At 46.2% G+C, this 27,647-nt stretch overlaps 1 protein-coding gene across 6 annotated transcripts; it reads right to left on the bottom strand.

The window, feature by feature from the left end:
• DMPK (DM1 protein kinase) lies at positions 1-26,983 on the bottom strand. Of its 6 annotated transcripts, none has more exons than XM_042439051.1 (15): positions 25,780-26,982; positions 12,578-12,669; positions 11,332-11,415; positions 10,834-10,929; positions 10,423-10,571; positions 8,168-8,261; positions 7,232-7,432; positions 6,745-6,993; positions 6,255-6,340; positions 5,535-5,643; positions 5,280-5,422; positions 4,614-4,711; positions 3,413-3,489; positions 2,592-2,668; positions 1-1,712 (listed from the first exon to the last, which is right to left on the bottom strand). In XM_042439051.1, the coding sequence occupies exons 1-15, from the start codon at positions 25,937-25,939 to the stop codon at positions 1,295-1,297; spliced, it is 2,133 nt and encodes a 710-aa protein (XP_042294985.1). In that variant the 5' UTR covers positions 25,940-26,982; the 3' UTR covers positions 1-1,294. The 6 variants fall into 6 exon arrangements, with proteins under 6 accessions (XP_042294985.1, XP_042294984.1, XP_042294986.1 ...); XM_042439050.1 differs by having other exon boundaries at positions 6,730-6,993; XM_042439052.1 differs by having other exon boundaries at positions 1,468-1,712; positions 2,592-2,672; positions 6,730-6,993; positions 25,780-26,983.
• Positions 26,984-27,647: the final 664 nt, after the last annotated feature.

Here is a 27,647-nt window from a genome sequence, read left to right on the forward strand (position 1 = left end):
AACAGGGAATCATTCAGCTTTATTTATCTCTAACAAGGGTGACTCCTCCTAACTCACATTGTCACAAATGTACAGTATTCTCATGCGTCTAACGAAACGTACCGTATTACACTGGGGGGGGGGGAGCGTAATAAATATGGGGAAAGGTGACCAGAGAACAAGGGGAGCTTAGTGCAAAACCTTAAAACTAGCAGTTTAAATTCTCCCCTCTCCCCAGCTATAATCTTGTTTTGTGCACTTGTTGTTCTTGAAAACATGCACACACAACTTCTCTTGGCTTTTTGGGGAAAGGTGGGGAGCCAAAGTACTCCTCTTGCTGGGGTGGGGGAATATGCTTTACTACAAAACACCACAACTCCAAATAAATTACCAAGAGAAAGAGAGATCCTCGCATGTGTCCAAAGTGTGGAGCAGGTAGGAGTTGGTGTTGCCACCCAGTGTCAAGAAGTGTAGAAGTGCAGGTATATGTCAAAGGCGGTGGCACATCTATTTGACACCACCACCGAGTGAGTCAAGGCAGATAGCTTTTAACCTTTTCCAAAGTCACAACAGGGCTTTGTGGCAGAGAGAGGGCTTGTGCCTGCTTCCTCACAGAGGCTAGGCCACACTCTACCCTGGCAAAACCCTGGCCAATTCATGACTTGGAGGCATTGGTCACAGCCTTTGCCTTTGCAAAGCAAAACATCCTACTGATCCTGGGACAACAGACCCCCTTTTGTGGAAATTCTAGTCCCCAGGGATCCTCACAGAAGAACCTGAATCCAGTTCCAGTGGAGATCAGTCCTCATCCAGGAGTTGCCCCTCTATTGTGGTTTCTTATAGGCAAGACCTTGAGGGGTACTTGGTGCAAAGCAGCCTTCGGACCATCAGCAGTTATTGGAAGGGTCTTTTTGCCAGCTTATACAGAGACAAGCTGACGCAGGTCTTGGCAGCAAAGAAACTGGCCTTCCAACAACAACTATAGAGGAGAAGCAAGACTCCTGACAAGGGATCTTTCCACAAGACGAGAGAGTTTGCCTCTTGGAAACCACCCAGGGGCAGATTTATAAAGTTGCATGCAGATGGAGGATAGCAGGTTAGAGCTAGTTGCATTTCCTTGCCAGCTTGAACAGAAGTGGGATCAAGTAGAAGTCGGAGAGGGGGCTGGAAGGCACCTGAGGAAGGTGGGATTTAAGAGGTTCAACACCGAAAGGTCTGAGGGCAAGGAGTGCTGGAAGGCAGGCTCCCTTTGAGGCCGGACCAGAGAGGGAGGGGAATATAGAGAGGCCCTTGCATCACTTTCCAAAGTTCCTGGCTAGTTCCAGCCACTCATCCCCCCTAAAAAATGCCGCCTCTGAGCCCATGAAGGTGGGGCAGTGGCTGCCGAGAGCCAGTAATGCTGTCCTTGGAAAGCCAAGGGAGAGCCTTGGTGCAAGGATCTGAGCCAGGCCATCTGCAGCTGGAGCAGAAAGACCACATCTGGCTGGTGAGACACAGGGAGCAGGGTTGTCCTCATTCCCCAAGGCCACCAGCGTTTGATCTGCAAAGTCTTCACTAGGCAACTACAAGGCACAGACCCATCCAGCAGCAGCGATAGCCCAGGGCTCCAGCAGCAGCAGCAGCAGCACTGTTCAAACCACATCCGCAATGCTCCGAAGGGCAGAGGCCTCCAGTCCGAAACGGCCAGTGCATAGGAGCAGGTATCCCACCTTGACGATGCAGGGCCTATGTACCTGGGGAGGAAAAACAGGCCAGTCAAGAGGAAGGCTCCCCTACTGGATGGGCTGCCAGAAAGGTGGGTCAGGGACACATCAGAGTAACACTTTGTCATGTGGGTGGAAATCTGGCCCCAAGCTGCTGCAAATGACAGTCCAAAATCAAACCGTGTCCTAATCCCGAACTGCTCTTCCATGTTGCACAATTTGACCTGAACTGAATCTCAGGAGGTCTACAGACCAGATAAAAAGATGCATGGAAACACAGCCCTGTTGTGTTTTCCACTGCTATATGGCTGGGCATAGTATGGCCTTCTGGATATAGCAATTCCCATCAGCCCTAAGCAGCACAACCCAATGATAAGGTCCTGTTTCATTGGAAAGAGGCAATGTAAGTGAGTTCAAAAATGGAAAAGAGCTCTTCTGAGAACAGCTAATCTGGCTCTTGGTTTTTAGTTATGGCTGCTTAAAAGGGCCCATAAACTATCCTGGTTTTCAGAGCTCAGCGGTGTTACTTTGAACTACAATTCAAATGCTGTGCTGGTCTGGCAGATTCTGGGAATTGTCCAAAAAAAGAGGAAATTCTCCAGGCTCTGAGACAATAAAAGTGCATCAAAGCACTTGCTCATGGAGGATGCATTCTGTCATGTCCCTAGAATCCACTGCTCTTGTCCACTCCTCCATCCCTGCCCCAATTTTGCACGGAGCAGAAGCTTGCTTCAAAGCTGTCACATCTGGGCGTTTGGACTGGGCATGGAGGAGAGCGGAAGTGAAGAACAGGATGGGGAAAAAGATGGAGACTGGCAGGCTGACTACCAGCTAAAGCAAGTGCCGCTTTTCACAGCAGAGCTGAAGAAGCAAGAAGGGTGCGTGTCTATGTGCGCGCAGCTGACATACCCTGGAAAAGAGCAGCAAGTGCCGGTACAGAGGTACCACAAGCGGGTATTCACAGAGCCGAGATGCCATGGTGCCGCCTTGCTGGAAAGAGAAAGCAGAGGTCACCAGTCAAGCAGAGCACACAGACAAAGGGAGAGGGGAAGAGGAACAAGGCACTGCTATGTACACTTTGTGTAGGTGTAGCAGGTTTTTGTAGTACATATAGACACTGTACCTTCTACAGAAACAAGTTCCTAGTCCTGGGCAGGAAAAAGCCACCTCAACAAGTGCTTTCCCCACCCGCCTTTCTCTTCTTGTGTGCCTTCAAGTCATTTCCGACTTATGATGACCCTAAGGCAAACCTATCCTGGGCTTTCCCCGGCAAGATTTGTTCAGAGGAGGTTTGCCATTGCTGTCCTCTGAGGCTGAGAGCATGCAACTTCCCCACGGTCACCCAGTGGGTTTCATGGCTGAGCTGGGAATCGAACCCTGGCCTCCAGAGTCTTAGCACTCAAACCACAACGCCATCCTGGCTTTCTCTACCTGTCACTTCATTTGGGTCACCTGTTACACAAAATGGTGGAAGGAAGGTTTCGTGGAAGCATGCCAAGAAATTTCAGGATGTCTTCTGGCTACAGCATTGGCCAGGAAGGGAGATGGATAGGGTAAGGACACAATTCACAACAGTTCCAGATACACAACCTCACAATCACACACAGATCTCTCTGCTTCCTCTACAACTTGGTCCTCCTTTTTCCCTCAGCAGGGAGCCCCTACCCCACTTTCTCCTTTTTAAAAATTCCCTCGTAAGATCTGGCAGAGTCTGGAAGAATGGGGCTTACATCAGCCGGGCGCTCCATGCAGCCAAAGAAAGGGTGCGAGTGGTTGGGGGGCCAACGAGGGCTCCACACCAGAGGAGCTGGAAGGAAAAGAGAAAGGTGGGACCAGGTTTTCTTGGGGTGGGGAAAGTATGGAGAAGGTTGGGAAAGGGAGGAAGGGAAAGAGGACAACACATGCTAGCCTAGAGGTATGCCAAGGACAAATCATGCCAGCTTGCAGGATGGATGGGCAAAGAAACACATGCTCTGTGCATCACTGGCTTGCTATACAGCAGGCCCTCCATATTTGCTAGGGTTAGGGGCGCAAGACCCCCATGAAAGTGGAAGAACCACAAATAAAAAAAAAACAACACTTTTTGCCTGGGGGAACGCCTCTAGGTCCTCCAGTGCAATTCTATGGTCAACATCTGCTAGAGGTTGACCACATAATTGCACTGGAGGAACGTACATTTGCCTAGAGAGGTCATCTACTAGGAATCTCTAGGTCTTCCAGCATGGCTTTTGGTGGATGCTGACCATAGAGTCATGCTGGAGGACCTAGAGATTCCGAGAGAGAACATGTCAATCAAATCCGTAAAAGTCAAAGTCGCAAATCTGGAGGGCCGATAGTAATTCTCTTTGTTTGCTGGCTGGTTAAACATTCCATGCAATTACGGCTCAGGCACAGAATGCCTTCAAGCAGCGGTTCTCAAACTCCGCTCCTCTCCAGATTCCTGAGCCTTGGGCAGATTGGCTGGGATTTGAAGGAGTTAAAATTCCCAAACTTTTGTGCCTCATCAAAGAAAGGCAAATTGATTAATAGGAAAGTAATATATTTGAAGGAACCTGAAGTGGGTAAGTTTCTCCAAAAGCTTGCAGAGCAATCACAGTTCATTACACTTCCTTAACTGTTCACAGACTTAAAGTAGGATGGCATGCATAGACCGTACACTCATTCATAGTCACTATTACTTAGGTTGCATCCGCACTGCAAAAACAATCAGGTTTGGCACTACTATAACTGCCATGGGCCTATGCTATGGAATTCTGGGAAGTGCAGTTTGTTGTGGCATCAGAGCTTTGCAAAGAGATTCAAGGAACAGAGGTAAAGATGCAAGAAACAAAATCAAAGGATAGAAGGGGGGGGGGGTGAAACAGGTTTCTCCAGAAGGGTCACCAGAAGGGAAAGCAGGGACAAGGCTTGGGATGGACAGGAGAAACTTGCCTTCCTCGCCCACCGTTTTCATCCCTTCGACCTGCTCTTCCAAGCGTTTGATTTGAGCTTCCAGTTCTAAGTTGCGGCTCTCGGCTTCCTTCAGTTGGCTGGATGGGCAAAAGCAAGACAATTGGTATTTGATGTGAAAGTGGAAACAGCACCAGCCCAGAGGTATTCCAAAGTGAGTCAGTTCACTCTTTCCACCAGAGACTGAAATGCAACAGTAGTTTCACCAGTTCCAATACTGCACCAAATCACAGAAACACGTGCTTTGCAAAAGGGGATTTGCTCCTAACAACAACATAAAATAATAATGGTTCTAGAAATGCTCACAAAATAGCAACATAAATACATAGTAATGATATAAACTTTTGCTCGGTTCCCCACATCCTTCCCTCCTGCCTCTTCCCCAATACTGGGAACCAGGGAGGCCTACAAACATTTAAACAAATACAGTTTAAAACATTTACAAAGACAGAAGTGAAAACATACAGAATTAAAACCCTTTCAAGCAAGGATTAAAAAAAAAAAGCTTAAAAACAACAGGATCCCCTTGGAAAAGACTACAGGCCACTAGGAGGAGCCATGGGTTTTGCATGCTTCATTGCCAAGGAGAAGGTGGCAAACTGATGCGTCGAGTTGAGTCCTCCACCTTCTCTCTGTGGTCTCCCTTACCTGGCAAAGGTCTGGTTGGCCAACTTGACCATGCTGAGCTCTTGACACAGCATCTCTCGGCTCCTCAGCTCCTCCTCCAGCGCCGACTGCAACTCAAGAAAAGTGGTGAGGTCCAGCTTCTGCCCGTCTGGTAGTTTGTACACCTGGCAAGGAACAGAAGTGGCATCAGTGTGGCCAAGGGCAGAGGAGTAAGGACCAATGTTCCACATCTTGGGGCTGCCAAAGATCACTAGCAATTCCCCTTCTCCAACCTACCAGCTCCTCAGGGGTCTGTTTGGGCCTTGGCTCTCCTGCCGACGTCTTCCTGGTGCAGTCCATCTCCATACTGATGTCCCTGCGAACCGTTTCTTCTGGCTCATTCTGTCTAAGAGAAAGGGAGATTCTCACGGACCCCCTCTCTGGCTATGAAAGGTGGCTTTCTGGCCAAGCTGCAGTGGACCACCTAGCATTCAGCTTTTGCTATAATTCTTGCTAGTCACATTGGTGAACTAGTGAGCCTCTGCCTGCCCTGCAAGATATCTGTTAAATACTGAACCAACAGCTCAGACTTATTACAGTATTATTTTCTAAAATAATGTCATATGCAATTCTTCAGGTGTTCAGAGCATCTAAAGAAGGCAACTGATAACCACCGAAATACATTAGAGATATAGCCATGGTAGTCTGGAATATCAGCATGCAAAGGGATCTTGTAGCACCCTTAGGACTAACTGTGCGAAAGAAGTCATAGCATCTCAGATGCATCTGAGGAAGTAGACCAAGTCTACCAAAGCTTATGCTACAATTTATTATGCATCTGACAATTCGCCAACCAAGGAAAGGTGCATTCTATAGGCTCAGAGCTGTCCTTTCCTTGAGAACTGGCAAACATGGGAGAAAATACAGAGCAGAGGAAATACCCATTGGTCTTACAAAGTTAAGTTGGGGTTCTCTGACAAAACACACACGCACAAACACACCCAGCGGCCTTCTTACTTCACGGCTGTGTAGCTGTAGGAATATCCCACAAAAGGCAGGTGCACACCCAGAGGAGAGCTCTCTATCACATCCGACAAGGTCTCCTACGAAAGGGAGATATAAGGACAAAGAAGGAGAGGTCTGGGATCGGTTCCAATCCAAGCACAAAGGGGTTAGCCATCGTGTTGCCTACAACTTAAGGTTGTCAACTTTGTTTTCTGGCAAGGCTACTGGGCCAACAAAAATTCTGTTAGTAAATGCAGAAATCCCTAACCTTCACTTTTCTTTGCAGATGGTCGTTGGAAAGAGTATACAGTGGCCCCTCCACATTCACTGGGGTTAGGGGCACAGCATCCCCAACAGATGGCCATACTAATCAAATCCGCACCGTTTCTCTCCTAAACCATCCAAAGTCAAAGTTCAGCCTCTAGTTACATTTGAACCAACTGAGCGGAGAGGGAAGAAGGGAAGAAAAAACGAAAAAGGCACGTACCCCTCCCCCTCTCACCATGTCAGTGAGACAGTCGTCCACCACGTCAAAGTTGCACGTGTCGGTGGCGTTGGCGAATTCAGGGACGAACGGTGGCAGGCAGTCCCGCAGGCTCTCCCAGTCCACGCCGACGAAGAAGGGATGTTCCTGGAAGTCCCGCACGCCATTGCGCCCCAGCCGTGTCTCCCGGGGACAGATCAACCCTTCGATTAAGGCCAGGGCTTCTGGAGGGATCTCTGTGGCTGACAAGGGGAACTGGAAATGCTCCTTGGGAAAAGAAATGAAAAGAAAAAGTATTGGCAACAGGAGCAAAATGCTAATAATATATCTTTGAGACTCTTCATTTGGAAAGAGAGCTGAAGATCCTGAACACTGGCATATCTTTTTGTACCAATAAAAGTATTATTTCTCCAATGAAATTTGGGCAGAGCATCCAGAGAAATCTCAGGTTGCCACATGAAAATGGGATATGTGCATGGACACAAAGAGAGAATGTGGCCCCTACCTTGAAATGGATGATCTTGCCATAGGTCTCCACGACAGAATCCGCAAAGAAGGGAGTGTGACCGAAGAACATCTCATAGGCAAAAACGCCCAGAGACCACCAGTCACATTCTGTGCCATAGGAATGAGCTCCATCTTCCACCGCTTGCAAGATCTCGGGGGAGAGGTAATCTGGAGTGCCAACCGCCACTGTCGAGCAGACCTACCATGGTGGGATCCAAGAAAAGAACTTAAGCAGTCTTGTAGGGTTAAAGACCACTGTTCCGTCTAATTCATCATCTCTGTTTTCATTAACAACTGTAGATAAGGCATCTTTGAAATCCACAAGCTGAATAGCTGGGAGAAGGAAATGCAATTTTCCCTCTACCCTCCAATTTTTTCCTGCTGCTCCATCTCAGCATCTAGCATTCATTTATGATTTTAAACATCTATGCTCGGTTGGCTGCAATGCCTAATCTATATCTTTAGACAAAGTTCAGTGTCAATAGTCTAAAGCACTGGTTCTCAGCCTGTGGATCACGACCCCTTTGGGGTCGAATGACCCTTTCACAGGGGTCTCCTAAGACCCAGGGTTGGCACCATAATCTATAATACTTTAGTGCAGCAGTTCTCAGCCTGTGGGTCATGACACCTTAGGGGTTCTCAACCTGTGGGTCACGGCATTAGGAAGGTTGAGAGCCACTGGTCTAAAGAGTCTTCCCTGACCCTTGTGTCTGTACTAGAGATGTTGGAAGACTCCTCCTAGAGCTGGTCTTCATCTTCAGAAAGTTATCTTCTATTGTGGGGTGGAGAAAGTGTGGCCCTGTGGCTGCAGTCCAGCCACAATTGGCAGGCCATGCATTTCCCCAGCCCTGCTTTACAAATTGTGAGGCTGAGCAAACACAGCAAACCATTTCTATCTCATTCCACCATCCCTATCCCAGGATTAAAACCTCACCGTCCCATCTTCACGGAGCTTGAGACAGGAGCCGAAGTCCCCGAGTCGGATGTGTCCGCATCGGTCAAGAAGGATGTTGTCTGGTTTGATATCTCTGTCCAGGAGGGAAGAAACAAACAAACAAACAAATTTACCAGTGTTAACAAGTCACAACTTTCCCATTTATCTTAAATGTTACCTTTCAATAGCATTGTTTTCTGGGTTTTATGGCATTCCCTCATCAATCCTATGGATGGGGTTTCCCCCTCCCTCTCCAAAAGTAACAGAAAGGAAATGAGCCATGCAACAACACTGCAACAAACAGTTGTGATTAATTACTTTTTTACACCTTACAAACTAATCACAGACTACTCAACTAAGATTTCTTCTCTGCATTTTTTAAGCTTAGGGAACTGCCTGATCCCAAATGGGTCCATTTTAGCCAGTGCCATCTTCTCTGAACGGCAGCATCTCTCCTCCAAGCCCTGGGCAGAAAGAAAGGCCTTTCCCAGCCCTATTAGCCTCTTGACTGGATGTGGTGGGAATCGAACTCAGGACCTTCTGTAAGAACAGCACAGCATGTGCTCTCCCCACTAAGCCGTGGCCCCCTCCCCAGCTGCAAAGCATTCCTCATCAAACTCACAACCATTCACCCATCAATAATGCAGCACAAATAGGGCAGAAACAGAGAAAGAGGACTGGGCAGGCTACCAAAAGCCTCAGGAGACACTAGAAGGGAGGAAGCAGGGATGTAAAATGATGTCAATTTTTGTTCTCACAGGCAACAATAAATATTTTTACAATTTTTCATCTCACTGTGAGAGAGTTGTCCAATGCAGATTTTCAAAAACTATTTGCTATTTGGGACTTACTTCTTCTGTGCAAAAAAAGAAAAGAGGGGGGAAAAAGATTATCACATGCAATTGTGTAAATAAAGTGATATCAGAAATGCACTGTCACTGAAATCTTGAAAGTGAAAAGATGTGCATTAATGCTTCTCTGTGACCACTTTACTGGTGGGTTTTGTGCAATGTCACATGAAATCGTGCCGTGTAATTACACAATTTTCCCAAGATATTCATGGGATAAACTCCCGATCTCCTTTGTGTGATAAACTCCATAGATAACATTTGCCATCTTGGCTGCGTTCTGATGTTGCTTGACTATATGTGACCATGGTTTCCATCTACAAAATGTTGGCAAGTATTTAACTGGAAATAAAACCAGTGTTGAGCCACCCCAAGGATTCTGACCAGAGGATGTTGCGCTGTGTTTGGAGGGGTCCTCCAGATGTGGACCTCTGTCCCAAATCCTGCACTGATGACATGATTGGCATCCCCTATTTCCTTGTCACAATCATTTCCCTCCCACATTCGGGCCCACAAGCATTCTCTTCCCGAGCCCCAACCCTCCTCCCCTTTTTGCATTCCCAAGCTTCGGCTGCAGCTCATGTGGTTTGGAGGGGAGCCCAGGATGTCTTGCTCAGCCTGAGATGAATTAGGCGATTATGAATCTAGGACAACATCTAGGGCTGTTTTGGCTCCGGGAGGCAAGAGCTGTTCATGCATGGAGGCCGAATGGGCCCAGCGATGGAAGAGGGGCAAGGAGAAGAGAAGGAGGGCAGGAAGGCGCAAGGCCAGGCCTGAAGGTGGAAGGATCCTCTCCCCTTGCTGCAATCTCGACCCCTAACCCCAGTCTTATTTCACGATGCATTACAGAACACCTCTATATCCCACTGATCTTCATGCCTCTGTGGAGCATGACGGAATTAGAAAGTACAGTCCATTCCATATGAAACACAGAGGTGGGAAAACTGGACAATGACTCCCAGAATCCCCTAATTTCCAGCTTAGCCATGAAACCCACTGGGTGACCATGGGCAAGTTACACTCTCTCAGCCTCAGGGGAAGGCAATGGCAAACTTCCTCTGAACAAATCTTGCCAAGTAAACTTAGGGTCACCATAAGTTGGAAATGACTTGAAGGCACACAACACACACACACACACACACGGCAGTTTAATAAAAATGGCTAGAATACTGATGCATCTAAATGTATTTGCGACTCTGTTTTGACATCCTCCTTTTTCAAAGGGGGGGGGGGGAGGACCTTTCAATATAATCTGAATGTCAACGTTGTACATAGTGGAGAAGCCCCCATTCCTGTACCTTTGGACACCCAGGAACCATTTCTTCCAAAATGCCCTATGAGTAGCTAAGGGCTCATCCTCTGCCCAAAGCCCACCCCACCTTGCTCCCATCTCACCTGTCTGCTTACCTGTGCACATAACCCATGCGGTGTATTGAGTCTATGGCCATCACCATCTCAGCCAAGTAGAACCGGGCCATCTCCATAGGGATGCGGTCCCCAAATTTGCTCAGCAGCGTCAAGAGATCACCCCCAACGTAGTAGTCCATCACCAGATACTACAAGGAGGGAGCAGATGAACTACATTAGGATGGGCCCTGGAAGGTCGAGGAAGTAGTACTTTTTGCCTTGACTTTCTCATTGTGAAATCAGAAAACGGGGGCTTTACTACCACTGTCTGGGTAGCTTTCCTTGGAGTTTCTTCTGGATTCTTACTCTCAGAAAAGACAGAAAAGGGGGCCAACTAGATCTTCAGAGCCAACCCAGTGCTGCGATTCCTGCTGTTCTAATGAGCATTTCATACCCGACAACAGCACTCACCAGGTAATTCTCATCCTGAAATGCAAAATGCAGCTGTGTGATCCAACGCTTGTCTCCGTTCACCAAAACGTCTCGCTCCTCCCGGAAACAGGAGACCTAGAGTAGGCAGGTGCAAGATTTTAGACTGAAAAACTCCAAGGTTTGGCTTCTGCGACATAAGATTAAAGGCCTAGATAGATAGATAGATAGATAGATAGATAGATAGATAGATAGATAGATAGATAGATAGATAGATAGTCTTCCTCAGGTACATCTTTTGCTACCCAAACAGCATCCTAACAGCTTTCCTAACAAAAGAGCATGGAAGAAATTCAGTGTACTCTGCAAAGACAGAGACAAACTTGATACCAATGGAAGTATCTTTTTTGTATTACTAATAGAATTTAAATCCCAGTAAAGGTATTTTTGGACTACACACAACAGCAAACAACAATCCCATGCCATCAGCAGAAACTCGACAGTCATCTTGGCCCGGTGAGGTGCCACCTTTGTACCTACCTCTCCCCGCTTCAGCATATCCCACTTGTTCATTATTTTCATGGCATACACCTGTGAGGTCCTCTTCTGCTTCACTACAGCTACCTGCAAAGGCAGAATGCAGGAGGGAAGGAAAGCAGGAAGGTAACACAGTCTCCCCTGTGATATCAAGGGTGGACATATTTGCAACATCTGTCCCAAAGAATGCAAATCAGATAAAAATCAGATGAAGTTTATTTGGCCTGTTACAGACTGCCAAAATAAAGCTGCTTTGGGTCTCTTTGGAGGTATGCTGTTTAAATGATGCATGCACCCTAAGAATCCAGAAGCTGCACCAAAGCTGCACTCCAGTGCTTAGGAACGGAGTGTGGCTTTGGCGCGACCTCCGGACTCTTAGTACCCATGCATCATTTAAATAGCATACCTCCAAAGAGACCCGAAGCAGCTTTATTTTGGCAGTCTGTAACAGGCCTTTGTGTGTTGCTACTGGAATTTAAATTTTATTTCCTGGACTTTAAGATGCTTTGTCCCCTAGTACCCCCATGGCCAGGAGGAATGGCCTACCTGCATGGATATCCTTCCATACCATCTTTACTCAACAGCAGCTTGACAAAATGCAGACCTGTGATTAACACTGTCGGTCTTTCCTGTATTATTTTTAACACCTTTACCTGATGAAGAAACCAATAGAGCTTTGAAAGCTTGCAACATGCATTTTGACTGGCCCAGTAAAGGTATAACTGTTTTGTGGATTTGGGGTGTTATTGTAGTTTGCTATAAGGCCAACCCAACAACCCCTGGGTATGTTTTCCAGATATAAATTATGTTGAAATTGTATTGTATTGCATTGAGTCTGCTGTTGAATTAGAATAGTAAGTATTGTGAATGCGGATTAGACATTGTGGGTGGTCAAATACTTTAGCATCTTCTAGATCAGGATTCCTCAACCTAAGGTCCCTCTAGAGATGCTGAACTTCAGCTCCCAGACGCCTCCAACCAGCCTAACACTTCTGGAGATCAAGACGTTGGGGAGACCAAACTTGACAAACCCAGTTTCCCTTCTCTTGCCCAGGTGAAGAAAAGACTGGGACCAGGATACTATGTTTTCCCCACTAAACCAGAGGAAGGGGGCTTTTCACCGTCCCAGAATGAGGAAATAAAAGATGCAAAAGCTGGGAAGCCACCAAACTATGGTGTACTAGGGAAAGGGGTGAGAACAGATTGGGGTCCCATAGGCTGCCATAGGTTTCCCACCAGTTGTCCTCACCTCACTGAAGGCTCCTCGGCCGATCACTTTGAGGATCTCAAAATCGTCCCGTTGCAACCGAAGCTCTTTCAATCTGGATGTCACTGGCTCAGCTGTAGATGGAAAAGGAGGCAGTAAATAAATACTTGGGGAAATAATAATAATAATAATAAGAAGAAGAAGAAGAAGAAGAAGAAGAACGGATAGGATATGTGCCCAGTGTGTGTGTGTGTATTTCTATTCTGCCTTCTATCTGAACACCTCAGGGTGGCGTGTAAGAAAATCAACATGTTCAGCTTAAAACTACATAAACAGTACCAAACTATTTAAAAGGTTAAGAAGACATTGAACAATGTCACAAGTTAATGAAGGCTTCAGTTAAATCCAATTTAAGCCAAAGGTGTTGTCATGGGTGGGGAAGAGGACACTGCTTCCTCAAGAAAACATTTCCCTTCCGTCCTCACATTTCTAGCACTGCAGCAATTTAAAACTTCAGCTGAGCATCCATAGCCTCCAATTGTCCCCATTTAGCAGTGACAGTCTGGGTATTTAGGCCCTTCTCTCAAAAGTGGGCTGGGCAGCTAACCATTAGGGATGCTCTAGCTCAGTGACTCCCAAACTATGGCCTTCCAGGTGTTTTGGACCTTACCTCCTAGAATCCCAGCTTCTGGAAGCTGAAGCCCAAAACACCTGGAAGACCGAAGTTTGGGGACCACTTCAGCTGGAAGTCCTGCACTGAGCAGGGGTCGGTTTGGATGGTCCGTTTCCAAACCATACAGCAGTCCCTCCACATTCACTGGGCTTTAAGGATGGAGGAGCCTCATAAATGTGGAAAAACAACAAATTTTTAAAAACCACTATTCTTTTTACCTAAGGGAACACTTCTCTAGGAATCCCCAAATCCTCCAGTGCATCTCTGTGGTCAACATCTGCCAGAGGTTGATCATAGAATCATGCTGGAGGACCTACAAATGCCTAGAGAAGCATTTTCTTTAGGAACGTCTTGGTTCTCTGTGGTCAGTTTCTGGCAGATTTGTGCTGGAGGACCTAGAGATTCCTAGAGGTAACATATTACTCAAAACCACAAGTAATGAAATCTGCAAAAGTCACACTTGTGAATGTGGAGTGCCAACTGTAATTCTAGGATAACTTCAGTGCTATAAACTACAGGAAGAGATGTCCGCTAATTCATTTCAGTCCCTGACCACTCCATGATGAGGGATGGTGACTTGAGATGAACAGGAACCCAAAAATGTGTGGGGTTTTCTCATGTGTGTCTTTAGCCCACCTGCTGCCAACTGAGCCCACCAGGCGTTGGCCCGTCTCCCTTGGCCAAATATTATTAGCCGGAGAGAGAGCTTCCCTTATACAGCCATGCCAACTCTGGACGGCGCTAGCATGACTCAGATGTTTCCTAGGCGAGGGTTTCTGCACCCAAGGCTTGAGCACATGCCTTAAAATAAATGTGGCGCTAACTGGGAATGGGGGGCATGCATTTGGTGATGTGATCCATCGCCACTCAAGTGACCTCAGATGCTGGCGTCAAACGGGTGACTCAGCCGCCAGCCCTGCAAGGCGGCAATGCATTGGGGATCGGGTGGAGGAAGATCCCAAGGATCTTAGACCATTTCCTCACATGGTGACAGAAAGATAAAGCAAGGAGGCGCAAGTAGGAGGAGCACGACGTAATAGGGCCAGCTGGCAACAAAACAGCTGAGAAAAGGCTTCAGAATACAGGGAGGGGAGAGAGTTTATAAATAGCCGAAGGATGTGACCAAGGCAGTTGGAATGGGAATTGTTTGCAGAGGCATTTTGGGATTGCAAAAGAGTGGATAAATAACCAGGAGAGATGGAGGGGGAGCAAAGGCTGGTATGTAAGCACAGCCTCAGCGTTGCCTCCTTCCTTTTCCACACATCCAAACAAGAGCTTTGGAGAGGATCTAAGTTCTAAGAGCAAGGATGCAAGAAGGTTTTCGAACAACGTTGCGCTTATCCGAACATTGCCCTGTCCAGTAAAGCGCAATTGACCATGATCATGCCAAAAACTTTCAAACAATGTTGCGCAGATCCCGTCACTGTCCCATCATTGAAGTGGCATGGCCCAGCATTTTGCATTAATGGGAGTTCACATTAATACAATGCCGCTTCAATGATGGGACAATAGTGCTGCAATCTGAAAGCCTTTCACAAGATTGCAGTCAAAGACCGCAAATGGAGTGCGGTTTAAATCCTCCAACATTTCATACATTAAAAAATGAACACGATGTGGTCAAGATGGCCAAAGTTATTAATGAGGAAGAACAGACAAGCTTAGAGAGGCTGCAGCAGTTTGCTTTTGCCGAAACCCATTGGGAAAGAGAAGATTCTCTTTCCTCCTCTCCTCTCTCCATTGCTGAATTAATGGAGGGCAAACTATTTTTGCATTTTGAACCGGGTTTGCAACAGCTGAAGCAACAAGAGTATCCATGGAGGATCTTGTCAAAGGCCTTACTGAGACCAAGATACACTACAACCGCAGCATTCCCTTTATCTTCCAAGCTTGTAGCTAACGGATGAAATGAAAACTAGCCATTCAAGAGTACCAACAGAGTTAGGGGCACAGGTCTCCCATGAAGGTGGAAAAAATGCAAATTAAATAAAACTATTTTTTTAAACCTAAGAACACACCTCTCTAGGAATCTCTAGGTCCTCCAGCGCAACTCTGCGGTCAACATCTGCCAGACGTTGACCATAGAATTGTGCTGGAGGACCTACAAATGCCTAGAGAAGTATTTTCTCTAGAAGTCTCTAGTCCTCCAGACAGTGCAACTTCTGGTGGACCACAGAGTCATGCTGGAGAATGGAGAGATTCCTAGAGGGAATATAGTCATGAAATCCGTGAATAATCAAAGCTGCAAATGTAGAGGGTGGACTGTAATGTTGACCTCGCTTGCCGCTTTATTTCCTGAAAAGGGGTTTTTGTTACATCCTTGTTGCTTCCCAGAATTAACTATATATAGCTAATTGCATTATTTGGAACTCAAGATCGGATGATTATGTTCAATCTGGGTGAAGATTGCCATCATGCCTCTGTGCCTGGGACCATTTTCTGGTGGCATTTGACACACTAGATCAGGAGTCGGCAACTATATGAAAGGCTAGGATACCCAAAGGAAAGAATAAATCCAGAGCCTGGACATATTGCTCTTTTGGAGTTAAAACTCTTTGGGAAGGTTATAACTCCCAACATCCTAGGAGCTGTAGTCCACAAAGCAGGAACATTTCCCTGCAATAATTCATTGCAACCCCCCCCCAAAAAAAAACAAGGACAGGGGAACAAGGTATCCAAAGGCAGTCTTTGCAATTGCCCAGCGATGGTAGAAAGCCTTCCCTAGTGTCCCCCCTTTCCCAAATATGTATGCCAGAGATTGCTAGGCAACTGCTACATACTTCATCCTCTCTGGCCACTGGAGAGGCCAAAAAAAGGGACTGGTTCTTGGCACCCAGCAAAGCAGGACCCAAACAGAAACATATTTTCCAAGGGTGCAAAGAAAACAAAGAGGGTTGCTGCTGTTTCTTCTTGTTTGGCTGTTTCTAGACAAGCCAACCTATCTATAGAGATTGAGCAATGTATTTTTGGAGGTATGGCTTATGCAACAAAGTTTGCATGTTTTGTTTGGTGCAAAGCCACAGCTAATATCGTAGAAACTGTCACAAAGAAAAGCAAAACATTATATAAGCATTATAATGAAAAAGTTACTCTGAAGGTCTCTACAGCCCTCTCGGGATGAAGCCGCAGCAGGACTTGGGATGGCTGTGCCCACATTGCAGAAATAATCTGGTTTGGCACCACTTTGACTGCCACGGCTCAATGCTATGGAATCCTGGAAGCTGTAGTTTGTTGTGGCACCAGAGCTCTTTCGACAGAGAAGGCTAAATAGCTCACAAAACTACAAATCCCAGGACTCCATAGCATGGAGCCATGGCTGTTAAAGTGATGTCAAACTGGGCTATTCGTTCAGTGCAGATGCAGCTAGGACTTACTTCCAAGAGAGGCGGCATGGTGTAGTGGTCTGAGCATTAGACTCTCCACTTGGCCATAAAACCCACTGGTTGACTTTGGGCAAGTCACACTCTCTCAGCCTCAGAGGATGACAATGGCAAACCCCCTCTGAACAAATCTTGCCAAGAAAACCGCATCATTTGCCATAATTTGGAAACAACATGAAGGCACATAGCAGCAACAACAAACATGGCCTGCAATGCGTTGGAAGCTTTTTACATGCATTCCTTTCACGTATTGAACTAATACCTCGAAATACCAAGTTACTGTGAACTCCTCTGTTGCTCTTTTCCACTGAAAACCTTTAATAGATGCATTACTATCTCATACGGTTAAAAATTTTTAGTAGACATCTCATACTTTAAGGCAGAACAATACATATATGGTCTGGGATTTTGTTCCATTGAGCTGCTGAACTTTAGAGGCTCTAATTGAGGCGTTGCTGACTTGTAGTTTTCGGGCAAAAGCCTTTGTAAGATGTTAGGCATGGAGCATATCTCCATTCGGGGGCTCAGGGCATCTCAAAGGTCTTGCAAAAGAACCAAGGCCTTGCAGCCCAACAATCGAGGGGTTATTTGCAACTGGCTTATAGAGAGGAGCTCAGTTGCAAAATGCTTCGCTGTGGATAATGCGGCTGCCAATTTTTTTAAAAAGGGTTTCAAGGATGACAGTGACACAGACCAAACTGAAAGGAGATAAAAAGTGGAGGAGTGAAATCCTGAATTGGCCTGAAAAGGAGAAATAAGATTATTTAGGGGGGAAAGCAAACAGAAGAGATACATTTCTCTACTTCATCATGAGAGCCAGCATGGTTTAGTGGTTCAGTTCCCAGATCAGCCATGGAAACCCATTGGGTGACCTTTGGTAAGTCACATACTCTCAGCCTCAGAGGAAGGCAAAGCAAAGACAAACTTCCTCTGACCAAATCTTGCTAAGAAAACCCCAGGATGGGTTCACCTTTAGGTCCCCCTAAGTCAGAAACGACTTGAAGGCACACAGCACACATGCATATACTCCATCATTCTGGACTTTCTCATCCTCCCAGGGTCTGCTTCCAGATTCGGCTACTACTCCGCTGAATGGGCAGGTTCCTCTCCAAGGGAAAATGTCAGACGCACTACCAACAAGGCAACCACTTAATAGCAGTACTCTGCCAGTCCCCCAACACAAAAAAAGTCTGTGTTTCTTGTTTTTTAACCCTGATGGGAAAAAACACCAAAGGCCACTGGTGTGTCTCCTGAGGACAAGCTGTCAGCTGAGGAGAAGCCAAGTTTTTTGCCAGCTCTAGCAGAGTCTGAGTTCTCTTGAAGCCTATAAATTGCAACAAGAGGATGAGGACAGCCAACTGTCATATGGGCCAAAAAGGATAGTTTATAATGTGCATCTGCATATGCTAAGGGGCACTCACTACCTGTCCTTTTGCTCTTTTGCAGCATCTGAGTGCCTTTCCCATCACCCCTGGCATCTCTTCCATCCTGGCCTCACCTCACCTGCATTGCCTCGCATCCACCACATTCCCTTTTGCCAACTCCCCCTGCAACATAGGAAGCGGCACAGTGCAAAAGGGTGGCAGAACTGGGCAATGGCTGGCATACCCTTGCTCAAGCAAGTATCCACCAGCCAAGCAAAAGAGCCAGTCAATGCCTTGTTAGCACTGGCTCCATCCTGATGCATTTTGCAATCTAAGGGGCCTCAGATCTGGTCGGTTTTCTGTTGCGCCTGTGGCAAACAACAAAAACAATAGTAGAGGATGAGGATAAAGAGGCGGAGAGCTGGACAATGAAGGGAACGGATAGAAAATCAATTCATTTGAGATGTGGTGCTGAAGAAGAGTGGAGAGGCAAAAAGACAAACCAATGGATCCTTGAAGAGATCAAGCCTGAACTCTTCCCGGAAACCAAGATGACTCAATTGAGGCCGCCATACTTTAACATACTGAGAATGCATGACTCACTAGAAAAGGCAATAATGGTGGAAAAGAGGTAGTCTTCACACCATATGGATGGTCTCAATCGAAAACCATGGCCCTAAGTCTGCAGTTGAGGACAGAAGGGCTTGGAGGTGTCTCATTCATGGGGTCAAAGTCAACTCAAGTCAGCTGATGACAACAACAACAACAACATAGATATAGGAACAATAAAAGCATTACCACAGTGCAGACTTTGCAACCTGCCTCACTGTCAGTATTGCTGCCTCTGCATTTGTAAATGCCTTTGCTCATGTGTTTAGTTTCCCCTCCACCTCTGGCTTTGCTATGGCTTCCACACATGCCAAGAAGTACAGGGGATTTTCTCAGGCCAAGCTGACCAAGGGCTGCCTAAGGTAGGAGGCAAACACTGCCCTCTCCAACCCGATCTCCTAGAAGACCTACTGACTTACATTTATGTGTCACCTTCCCTCCATCCAACAAGGCACAGGTGGCTTGCTCTCTTCCTCGACACTTGATCCACTCAACAACCCAGCAGAGAGTGTTGTGAAAGTTGGACACTGAATAGTTGAGAGGAAGAGGAGCAATTCATTTGAACTGTGCTGCTGGAGGGGAGATCTGCGGATACCATGGACTGTCCAAAAGACAAAGGAATGGGTCTTAGAGCAAATCAAGCCTAATTGACCCCTAGAAGAAAAGGTGACTACATTGAGGCTGTCCTACTTTGGCTGTATATAGAGAGCTCTTGTAGCCCCTTTGAGACTCACTGAAAGAAAGAAGTTGGCAGCACGAGCTTTTCTAGACTTAAGTCTACTTCTTCAGATGCATTTGGAAGGAGGCAGACTTAAGTATACGAAAGAAACTCATACTGCCAACTTCTTTCTTTCAATTAGTCTCAAAGGTGCTACAAGATCTCTCTGCATACTGATTCTACAGAGTAACATGGACGTATCTTTGATTTCTAATTCTTTGGCTGTCATACACCGTGACTCACTGGAAAAGAAGATCATGCTTGCTAAAGTGATAGGCAATAGCAAAAAGGAAGACCACATTTCAGGTGGAGTGTCTCAGTTGAAGAAGCCATTGCTGGCACTGAGTTTGCAAGAGTTTGCAGGGCTGTTGATAATAACAGGGTGTCTTTTGGAGGTCTCTCATTCTTAGGCTCGCCATAAGTCAAAGATGATTTGATGGCACTTGACGAAAGCAAAGAATGTAAGAGGAGCCCTGCTGAGCTGATCGGACCAAAGGCAGATCTAGTTCCAACATGCTGTTTAGCCAGTGGAGAAGCCATTGCCAGTATTGCCATTCCCACCCCGAGTCTGGATTAAGGAAGAAAATAACCCACCCACTCCAACCCTCTCTCTCATATACACACACATACACTTCTCCGTCATTTTCCCCAGCCCTGCTGGGTCAGGAGAAGCATTGTCAAACCCTAGAGACAGTTAACTGCCATGTGGCAAAAGGCCAGAATGCCAACTGGCATGTCCTTCTGCCAAGGCGACTTTGCACTATGAAGTCCAGGACAGTCTCTTTTGGAGAACAAGCAACCTACGGCGCTGAGGGGTGGGTTGATTGAGAGAAATGTTGAAGCATTCTCTTGCAAAATTTGGGTCTACGCAAAGCCTGCCCTTAAATGCACATGCATAAACACACATAGGAGTTTATCAGGCGAAGGAGATCGGGAGTTTATCCTGTGAATACCCCAGAAAAATTGCATAATTATCCATACCAATTTCACACGACGTTGTATAAAACCCACCATTTAAGTGTTCACAAAGAAGCATCAATGCACATCTTTTTACTTTTTAGGATTTCAGCGATAATGCATTTCTGACATCACTTCATTTGCACAATTGCGTGTGATAATCATTCACGCAATTACTTGCCATTCCCGTTTCATTTGCAGGATGCTTTAAATGCCCTTTAATCTCTCTTTAATGCCGAAATCAACCCCAGTGTGATAAACCCCACAGATATATAGGCAGTCTCTTTCCTCCAACCCACCTTTTATTTTCGGGAAAGTTGGATTCTGAACCCTCTGGAAGTTTAGCCAAAAAATCACTTGGCCCCACCACCTGATTATTCTCCTTATCCTAGTTACAGGTGCGCATGTTGTGTGGCTTCAAGTCATTTCCAACTTATGACAGACTTATTTATTTAATCAAACAGGGACTTCATGCAAGCCAAGGTTTCACCATTCTCAAGAGAAGGATCAAACCCCTGTTTTTCCTGGGCGAGTCTTGAGATGCATGCTCAACATTTGCAAGGTGCAGCATTGGGCTTGACATGCATGTGTGAAAGAGCCAACCCAGGTCAAAAACCCAGCTCAAAATTCAATAGGCTTCGATGGCATATGCAGGCTGGGGGATTCTGGGAGTTAGAGTCCAAAAAATACATCTTCTCCCAGCTCTGCATGCTATATCTAGTTGTCCAAGACCGAAGGATATTTTTAGCCGTTTAAACATACACTGTCCTCTAGCCAAGAATGAGGGTTATTTTTTAAAGTCTCTTCCAAGCCAACCTGTGTTTACGAGACTTCCCCCCCCCCCCGAAACCGAGTTGCTTTGCTCCTCTTGTCAGGTTCCTATTTCAGGCACAAAGGAGGGTTGGGAATCTGGGCTCGTGGCAATTCTCAGATTCCACCAAGGCCCTCCGAGACTGAAAGCTGGGTTGGCTGCAGAGGTTGGAGAGCATGGAAGAATGCCTAAGCATTGGGGGAAATATATATTTTCCAATATACAAAGCAGGCTGAAGCCAAAAAGGTGGTGCCGGCTGGGATTTCTCATCTCCGATTCTGCCTCGGCCTCTGCAAAAACCTCTTTACTGCGTCAAGCCTTCTGCGGTACCAACCAGGGAAAAGGTGCTCCTGACCATGCGCAGAAAGCTTTTTATTCATAACCTCAGCTGACCAGACCTAGATAATAAGGACTGAGGAAAAAAGGCTGCTGGCAATAAAAGGCTAAAGATTTTAAGTCTAAATGATTCTTAAGCTCCTTTGAGTCACAGAAATCTTTTGACAATTTAATGAAAGCTACAGACACGCAGCTCAGAAAATATTGTCAGCCCTCAGCATCCACAGAGTCTTTATCCATGGATTCAACCATCCACAGCTTGAAAATATTCATATTCATATCTATATATATTCCAAAAAGCAAAGCTTGATTTTCCATTTTATATAAGGGATATCATTTTACTACCCCACTGTATTTAATGGGACTTGAGCATCTATGGATTTTTGTATCCATGGGGATACCAAGATACCCACCATAGAAACATAAAGCGCCCAAAATGTAACATACAATTCTGTACTACTGTATTTTGAAATCCGTTTCTCTTGCATCTAGACCAGTGTGGAATAAAAAAACAAAGTGCAATGGATACTTAGAAAGAGTATGATTTAGCCTTAACATTCGTAGTGTTGGGGGAAATTCAGTATAACAGAAAGATTATCAATTATTTTAAAGCAGGTCATTATGAATTTGACACAACTGCCTGCAATGTTGTTGTTGTTGTTGTTGTTGTTGTTGTTGTGTGCCTTCAAGTAGTTTCCGACTTATGGCAACCCTAAGGTGAACCTCCTCTGAACCAATCTTGTTGAGAATACCCCATGCTTAGGGTTGCCACACAAGTCAGAAACAATGTGAAGGCACAAAACATACACATAGTGTGAAAGACGCTGCTAGATTGTGTTCCACCCCTTTTAAAATCAGATGAAGTGGCTGCCAATTGTTTGACCTTTAATGCATACCCTGGAAAAGTGGTGACAGCCGGCATGCTATAGTGGCTTAAGCATACAACTTTAGAGACCAGGGTTCAAATCCCTGCTCAAGCCCTGGAAACTCCATGGTGTCTTTGGGCAAGTCACACTCTCTCAGCTGCAGAGGATGGCAACAGCAAACCCCATCTGAAGAAACCTGTTAAGAAACCCCCTTGATAGGCTTACCTTCCCTAGAGTCACCATAAATCAAAAATGTCTTGGAGGCACACAACAAGCCAAAAGCTTAAAGGGAGACCTGGCTCACATCTAGCTCCGAATCAGGCTCAGCATAAATTCAAAAAGGAATTGCACAGACAGAAGGGAACTGAAGGGATCCTAAGGCCAGCCTAGATCTGGACCCCAAATACACAGCATTGTAGGGGAGCCAGGCAAGGAAGAGGAGGTGGTAAAGGAAACTACAACAGCAGACCGGACAAGGCCCAGGAGCACAGCATCAAGAGCTGGTGGCCTTTTATGGCATTTTGCAAAGTCCCGGCAACATATCATCCAAGCCTGGGAGCAGCTGGACTTCCCTGGGAAGGGGGAGAGGGACGGCTGGGTTGTGCCAACTTGTCCACAAAAGGCAGTGTGTACCGCCAAAGGGTGGGGTTCGGGGCATGTTTTGTTGTGGTGGTGGCGGCTGTGCTGCAGAGGAAACAACCAGAAACAATCGGCACACAACCCTCATCCCCCATCCTCTTGTCTCCCTTTCTGCTGAAGTTAACACAAATCTTGCTAGGGAGAGGGCAGGGGAGTATTGTTTTGCTACCTTGCACATGTGCAAAAACACAACGCAGCCTCTGAATGGGTCAGTTTTGCCGTTTCAAAGATACAGTGGGCCCTTGGTATCCGCTGGATTTTGGTTCCTGGATGCCAAAATCTGTTGGATGCTCAAGTCAATGTAAACAATATTAATAATAATAATGAAAATGAAAATAATAGACTTGGGTCAGTATCTTACCAGTGACATAAAATCAAGCTGTGCTGTGGGAAACTACATCATCATCATCATCATCATCATCATCATCATCATCATCATCCCACCTTCCTCCCAGTATAGGGAGCAAAGGCAGTAAATACAATGGTATAGTGAAATGCTGTTGTTTGTTGTTGTTGTGTGCCTTCAAGACTCAAGTCAGTATCTTACCAGTGACAGAGAGTAGAGCTGTGCTGTGGGAAACTACAGCATTACTATCATCATCATCATCCCACCTTCCTCCCAGTATAGGGAATCAAGGCAGTAAATACAATGGCATCGTGAAATGGTGTCGTTTGTTGCTGTTGTGTGCCTTCAAATCCTTTCCGATTTATGGCGACCCTAGCATGGGGTTTTCTTGGCAAGTTCCTTCAGAGGGGGTTTGCCATTGCCTTCCCTTGAGGCTGAGAGAGTGTCACCCAGTGGGTTTCCATGGCTGAGTGGGGATTTGAACCCTGGTCTCTTGAAGTCCTAGTCCAACGCTCAAACCAGCACCCTGGCTCACCCAACTACAAATCCCAGGACTGCATATGATGGAGCCATAGTGGATAATGTGGTATCAAGGTGCTACAATAGTGTAATGTAGAAATAGGTTTCAAAGTTCCACTTCAGCTGCCATGGCCAGATGTTATGGGACTGGGATCCTAGAAATTATAATTTGATGAAGCACTAGAGTTCTCTAGCAGAGAAATCTAAATATCTATTTAAAAACTGCAAATCATAGGATTCCATAGGATGGCACCATGGAGGCCAAAGTAGTATTAAAGTGCTACAACTGTGTGAAGTGTGGACACAGGCTTCTAAACCGAAGGGATGGGAAAGCTCTAACCAGCTGAAAGAGAAAGGGAAGCGGTGTGCCATTTCCTAGGGTTTAGGAAACATTGGTTTGCCACCTAATCTCACCCGCACACACCTATTCAACAACAATCCACACTTCCCCAAGGCAAAGTTCACAGGATTGCTTTTCCCGCAACTTTAGATCGCCCTGAAACAAACTTTCTATTGAGCTTTTCAATCAGAAATCCTGTGGCGGGTTAAGCACTCTTGTTAGGTCACTCACATTTCATTTTCTTTTTGGGGGCAGTATGGAATGAGTATAAAAACATTCACAGCTATACATACAACTTGATAAGAGATCTTCTCTCCTCCATCCCATCACTCCGTATCCTCCAATAATGAAAACCAGACATGCATCATTATGTGGAGATGATGGCAAAAGTGACAAATGGGGGAGAAAACCTTTCACAACTGGAATCATGGCTACTTCCTTCATTCCTACCTATTAATAAAAGTGCTAGATGTTGGATGTGGACTCATGCAAGAGGTTCAGATTCCAGCAAAGGGGTCACTAGCTGGGTTTAGGAAAAGTGAAGGTATTCCTTGACCCATCGGTGAAATGGGAACATGAAGGAATACATTGCAGAACACTCACAGCCTACCTTACAAGATTGTTGTAAGGAGGACCAAGATAGCATCTGTGAATTTTCAAAGAAATGCTATACAGGCTGAATATCCCTTATCTGGAATTCCAAAATTGTCCGCACGGGTGGCTGAGAAAGTGACGCCTTTGCTTTCTGATGGTTCAATGTGTGCAAACTTTGTTCCATGCACAAAATCATTAAAAATATTACGCATAAAATTTCCTTCAGGCTATGTGTATAAAGGTGTATATGGCACATAAGTGAATGTCATGTTTAGACTCAGGTCCCATGTCCAAAATATATCATTATGTATATGTAAATATTCCACAAGGTGAAGGAAAACAGTCCAAACGTTCTTGCACTGCAGTAATGTCAAACTTCAGTTGAACACATAGAAATAAGAGTTTAGCCATATAAAGACAAAGCAAAGGCAAACACAGCAAATGAAAGCACTCTAAGTGTGAACACTTTTCAACATTTCACTCTCTACAATGCTGGAAATTGGAGGACTGAATGAAGGTTTTAATTATGGGAGGGCTGAATTTTTATTCGGGAGGGAGCACTCATTTTGTCCCCCCTTGTGATGTAGTGGTTTGAGTGTTGTCTATGACTTTGGAGACCAGGCTCCGAATCGGTAATGGCAAACCCCCTTTGAAGAAACATGCCAACAAAACCCCCATTCTCTGTTTGCCTTAGGATAGTCATAAGTTGAAACAACTGGAAGGCACACAACAACAGCAACAAATTATAAATTACAAGCTTCGTAGGAGAAGGAATGAACGACCTTCCAAATGCCAGGCCTTGGAAACACCAAAGTGTACGGCAAAATTGAAGCAAGCTTGCAAATACGCTCACAAAAGGCAACTATTCCTCCTAATTTCATAGCCAACTAGCCCACATAGCTATGGAAACTGTCTATGGCACAGACGCACACAAAAAGGCAACTAAAAAGGAAAGAAGGTTTTTTTTTTTCTTTTGGCAAACAAGCCCTTCACTGTCTTGTGGCCAGTGTCCACTAGTCATGGGCAAGTGACCGTTTACAAGCCGAGATTAGTAGCCCGCCAAGGAAGAGGGACCCATAGATCTGGCAGACTCACCCCATTGCAAGAACTCCCTGATGTATTTCTCCTGGGCCAGAGGCGAAGTGCTCAACTCATGATGGACACAGAGCAGCAGATCCACCAAGGTCTCCAAGCCCACTACTCCCCGGTCCAAAACCATCTCCTCCAGCTTCTTCAGTCGCACCTCAGCAGCCATGGTGGGACCCAGGCGGGGGACAGGGGTCACCCCAGAGGCTGCTAGTGTTGGGCCTCCAGCTGCATCCAAAGGCTGACTGTCAGGGCCTGGGTCCGCTATGCCAAGGGGGCACTCCCCTGTGCCACTGGGGGCACAGTCACCATCTCCTTCCTGGGCAATCAACCCGGCGTCTTGAGATCCACCGACTGCTCCAGAGTGGCACCAAGGACGGAGAGAGACCTTCTCTTCTGGCAGATGGAAGGATGGGCAACTTGTCAACGCACACAACCACCAGACGTGGAAAAATGATTGGAAAACGGTGTGGTTTTGGGGTTGCTAGCCAAGTCACAGAAGACTCTTGATGAATGCTCTCCTAGCAAACTTTCGTTCTTTTTTCTCTCAATCACAGATCACCCTTAGCCTCTCCCTTTCGCGCACGTTCTCACAAACACACAAACCCACAATCTAACTTGTCTCCCCCCAGACACAGACTTCACTCTCCCCTCTTTCACAACTCTCCCACTGGCAAAAGCAGCTTCCCTCTCCAGCACCCCTCGCACTGGGTGTGTACCGCCTGCCCTCTTTGCCACACACAGCCTAATTTATGCACTACACAGACACACACACACACATGCCTTTCCCCCTTTCCCTGTCATAGGTGCCTCCCTCCCCCTTTTGCACAGCAACAACAACAGGGCCCTTTACACTGACACACACACACTCCTTTATTGCCCCTTCCTCTTTGGGTTCTGCAAACCTCTTCTTTTGGCATGCATACAAGGCGGCAACCATCTCCCAAACACGGATGCACACCAACACCACCTTACTTCTCAGAAGTTGCACATGAGGTTTTCTACTTAGACAGTACACACACCCCTCTTGTCCACACTATCAGAGAAAAAGAGCATACCACCCTTCTGCATGCATGTATGCACACATGCATGTGTTTTTCTCTGGCTGTGCCACTAAGTTAGTCCAAAGTCCCCCTTGCTGCCCTCTCTCGAACACCACACCCTGGACCTTTCTGTTTGCCCTCTGCTCTGCCCAGCCCAGTGCCTCTGTGCCAAGGCCGACACAGCCTCAGGCGCAAACGCACTCCATGCCCATTTAAAGGTCCCAGGAATGGAGTTGGATGAGGACCAGAGGCCAGCCTCCTATTTAACCCCATCGCTGCCTTCTTTATTTATACTGATTGGTTGATTTTATTTTATATGCCACCTCTCCCCTAAACTGGACTCAAAAAAGGCCCAACAGCAACAAAACAGTCCAGTGGGCCCTTGGCATCCGCTGGGGTTTGGTTCCAGGAATACCAAATTCAGTGGCTGCTCCACTGCCATTAAATACAACAAGGTAGTAAAATGGTGTTCATTAGATAAAATGGCAAATACATTTACTTAAATACATCCTAGCAATGGAGTATGTGTGCACACATTGTGCAACTTCAAGTTGCCTGTTGATTTATGGCAGTGGTGGTGAACCTATGGCACTAGTGTCAGAGGTGGCACTCAGAGCCCTCTCTGTGGGCACACATGCCATCACCTCAGCACAGTGTTTGCCAGAGTTTGTTACTAGAAAGCCAGAGGGATGTGGCACTTTGCGATATATAAGTGGGTTTTGGGTTGCGGTTTGGGCACTCAGTCTCTAAAATGTTTGCCAAAACTGGTTTATGGCAACTCCAAGAATTGCATAGGGTTATCTTAGGCAAGGAATACTCGAGATGGTTTTGCCA

This window comes from Sceloporus undulatus, chromosome 9 (genome assembly GCF_019175285.1).
Source record: "Sceloporus undulatus isolate JIND9_A2432 ecotype Alabama chromosome 9, SceUnd_v1.1, whole genome shotgun sequence".
In the NCBI taxonomy this organism is placed as follows: Eukaryota; Metazoa; Chordata; class Lepidosauria; order Squamata; family Phrynosomatidae; genus Sceloporus; species Sceloporus undulatus.

What these genes read in the sequence shown, in the direction of transcription:
- DMPK (XM_042439050.1), bottom strand. Translation starts at nt 25,939, where the DNA reads ATGGCTGCTGAGGTGCGACTGAAGAAGCTGGAGGAGATGGTTTTGGAC. An exon ending in AACAGACCCCTGAGGAGCTG is followed by an intron (nt 5,423 to 5,534) that starts GTAGGTTGGAGA and finishes GTTCCTTGCCAG; the next exon opens with GTGTACAAACTACCAGACGG. An exon ending in GCCAACCAGACCTTTGCCAG is followed by an intron (nt 4,712 to 5,279) that starts GTAAGGGAGACC and finishes TTGCCCATCCAG; the next exon opens with CCAACTGAAGGAAGCCGAGA.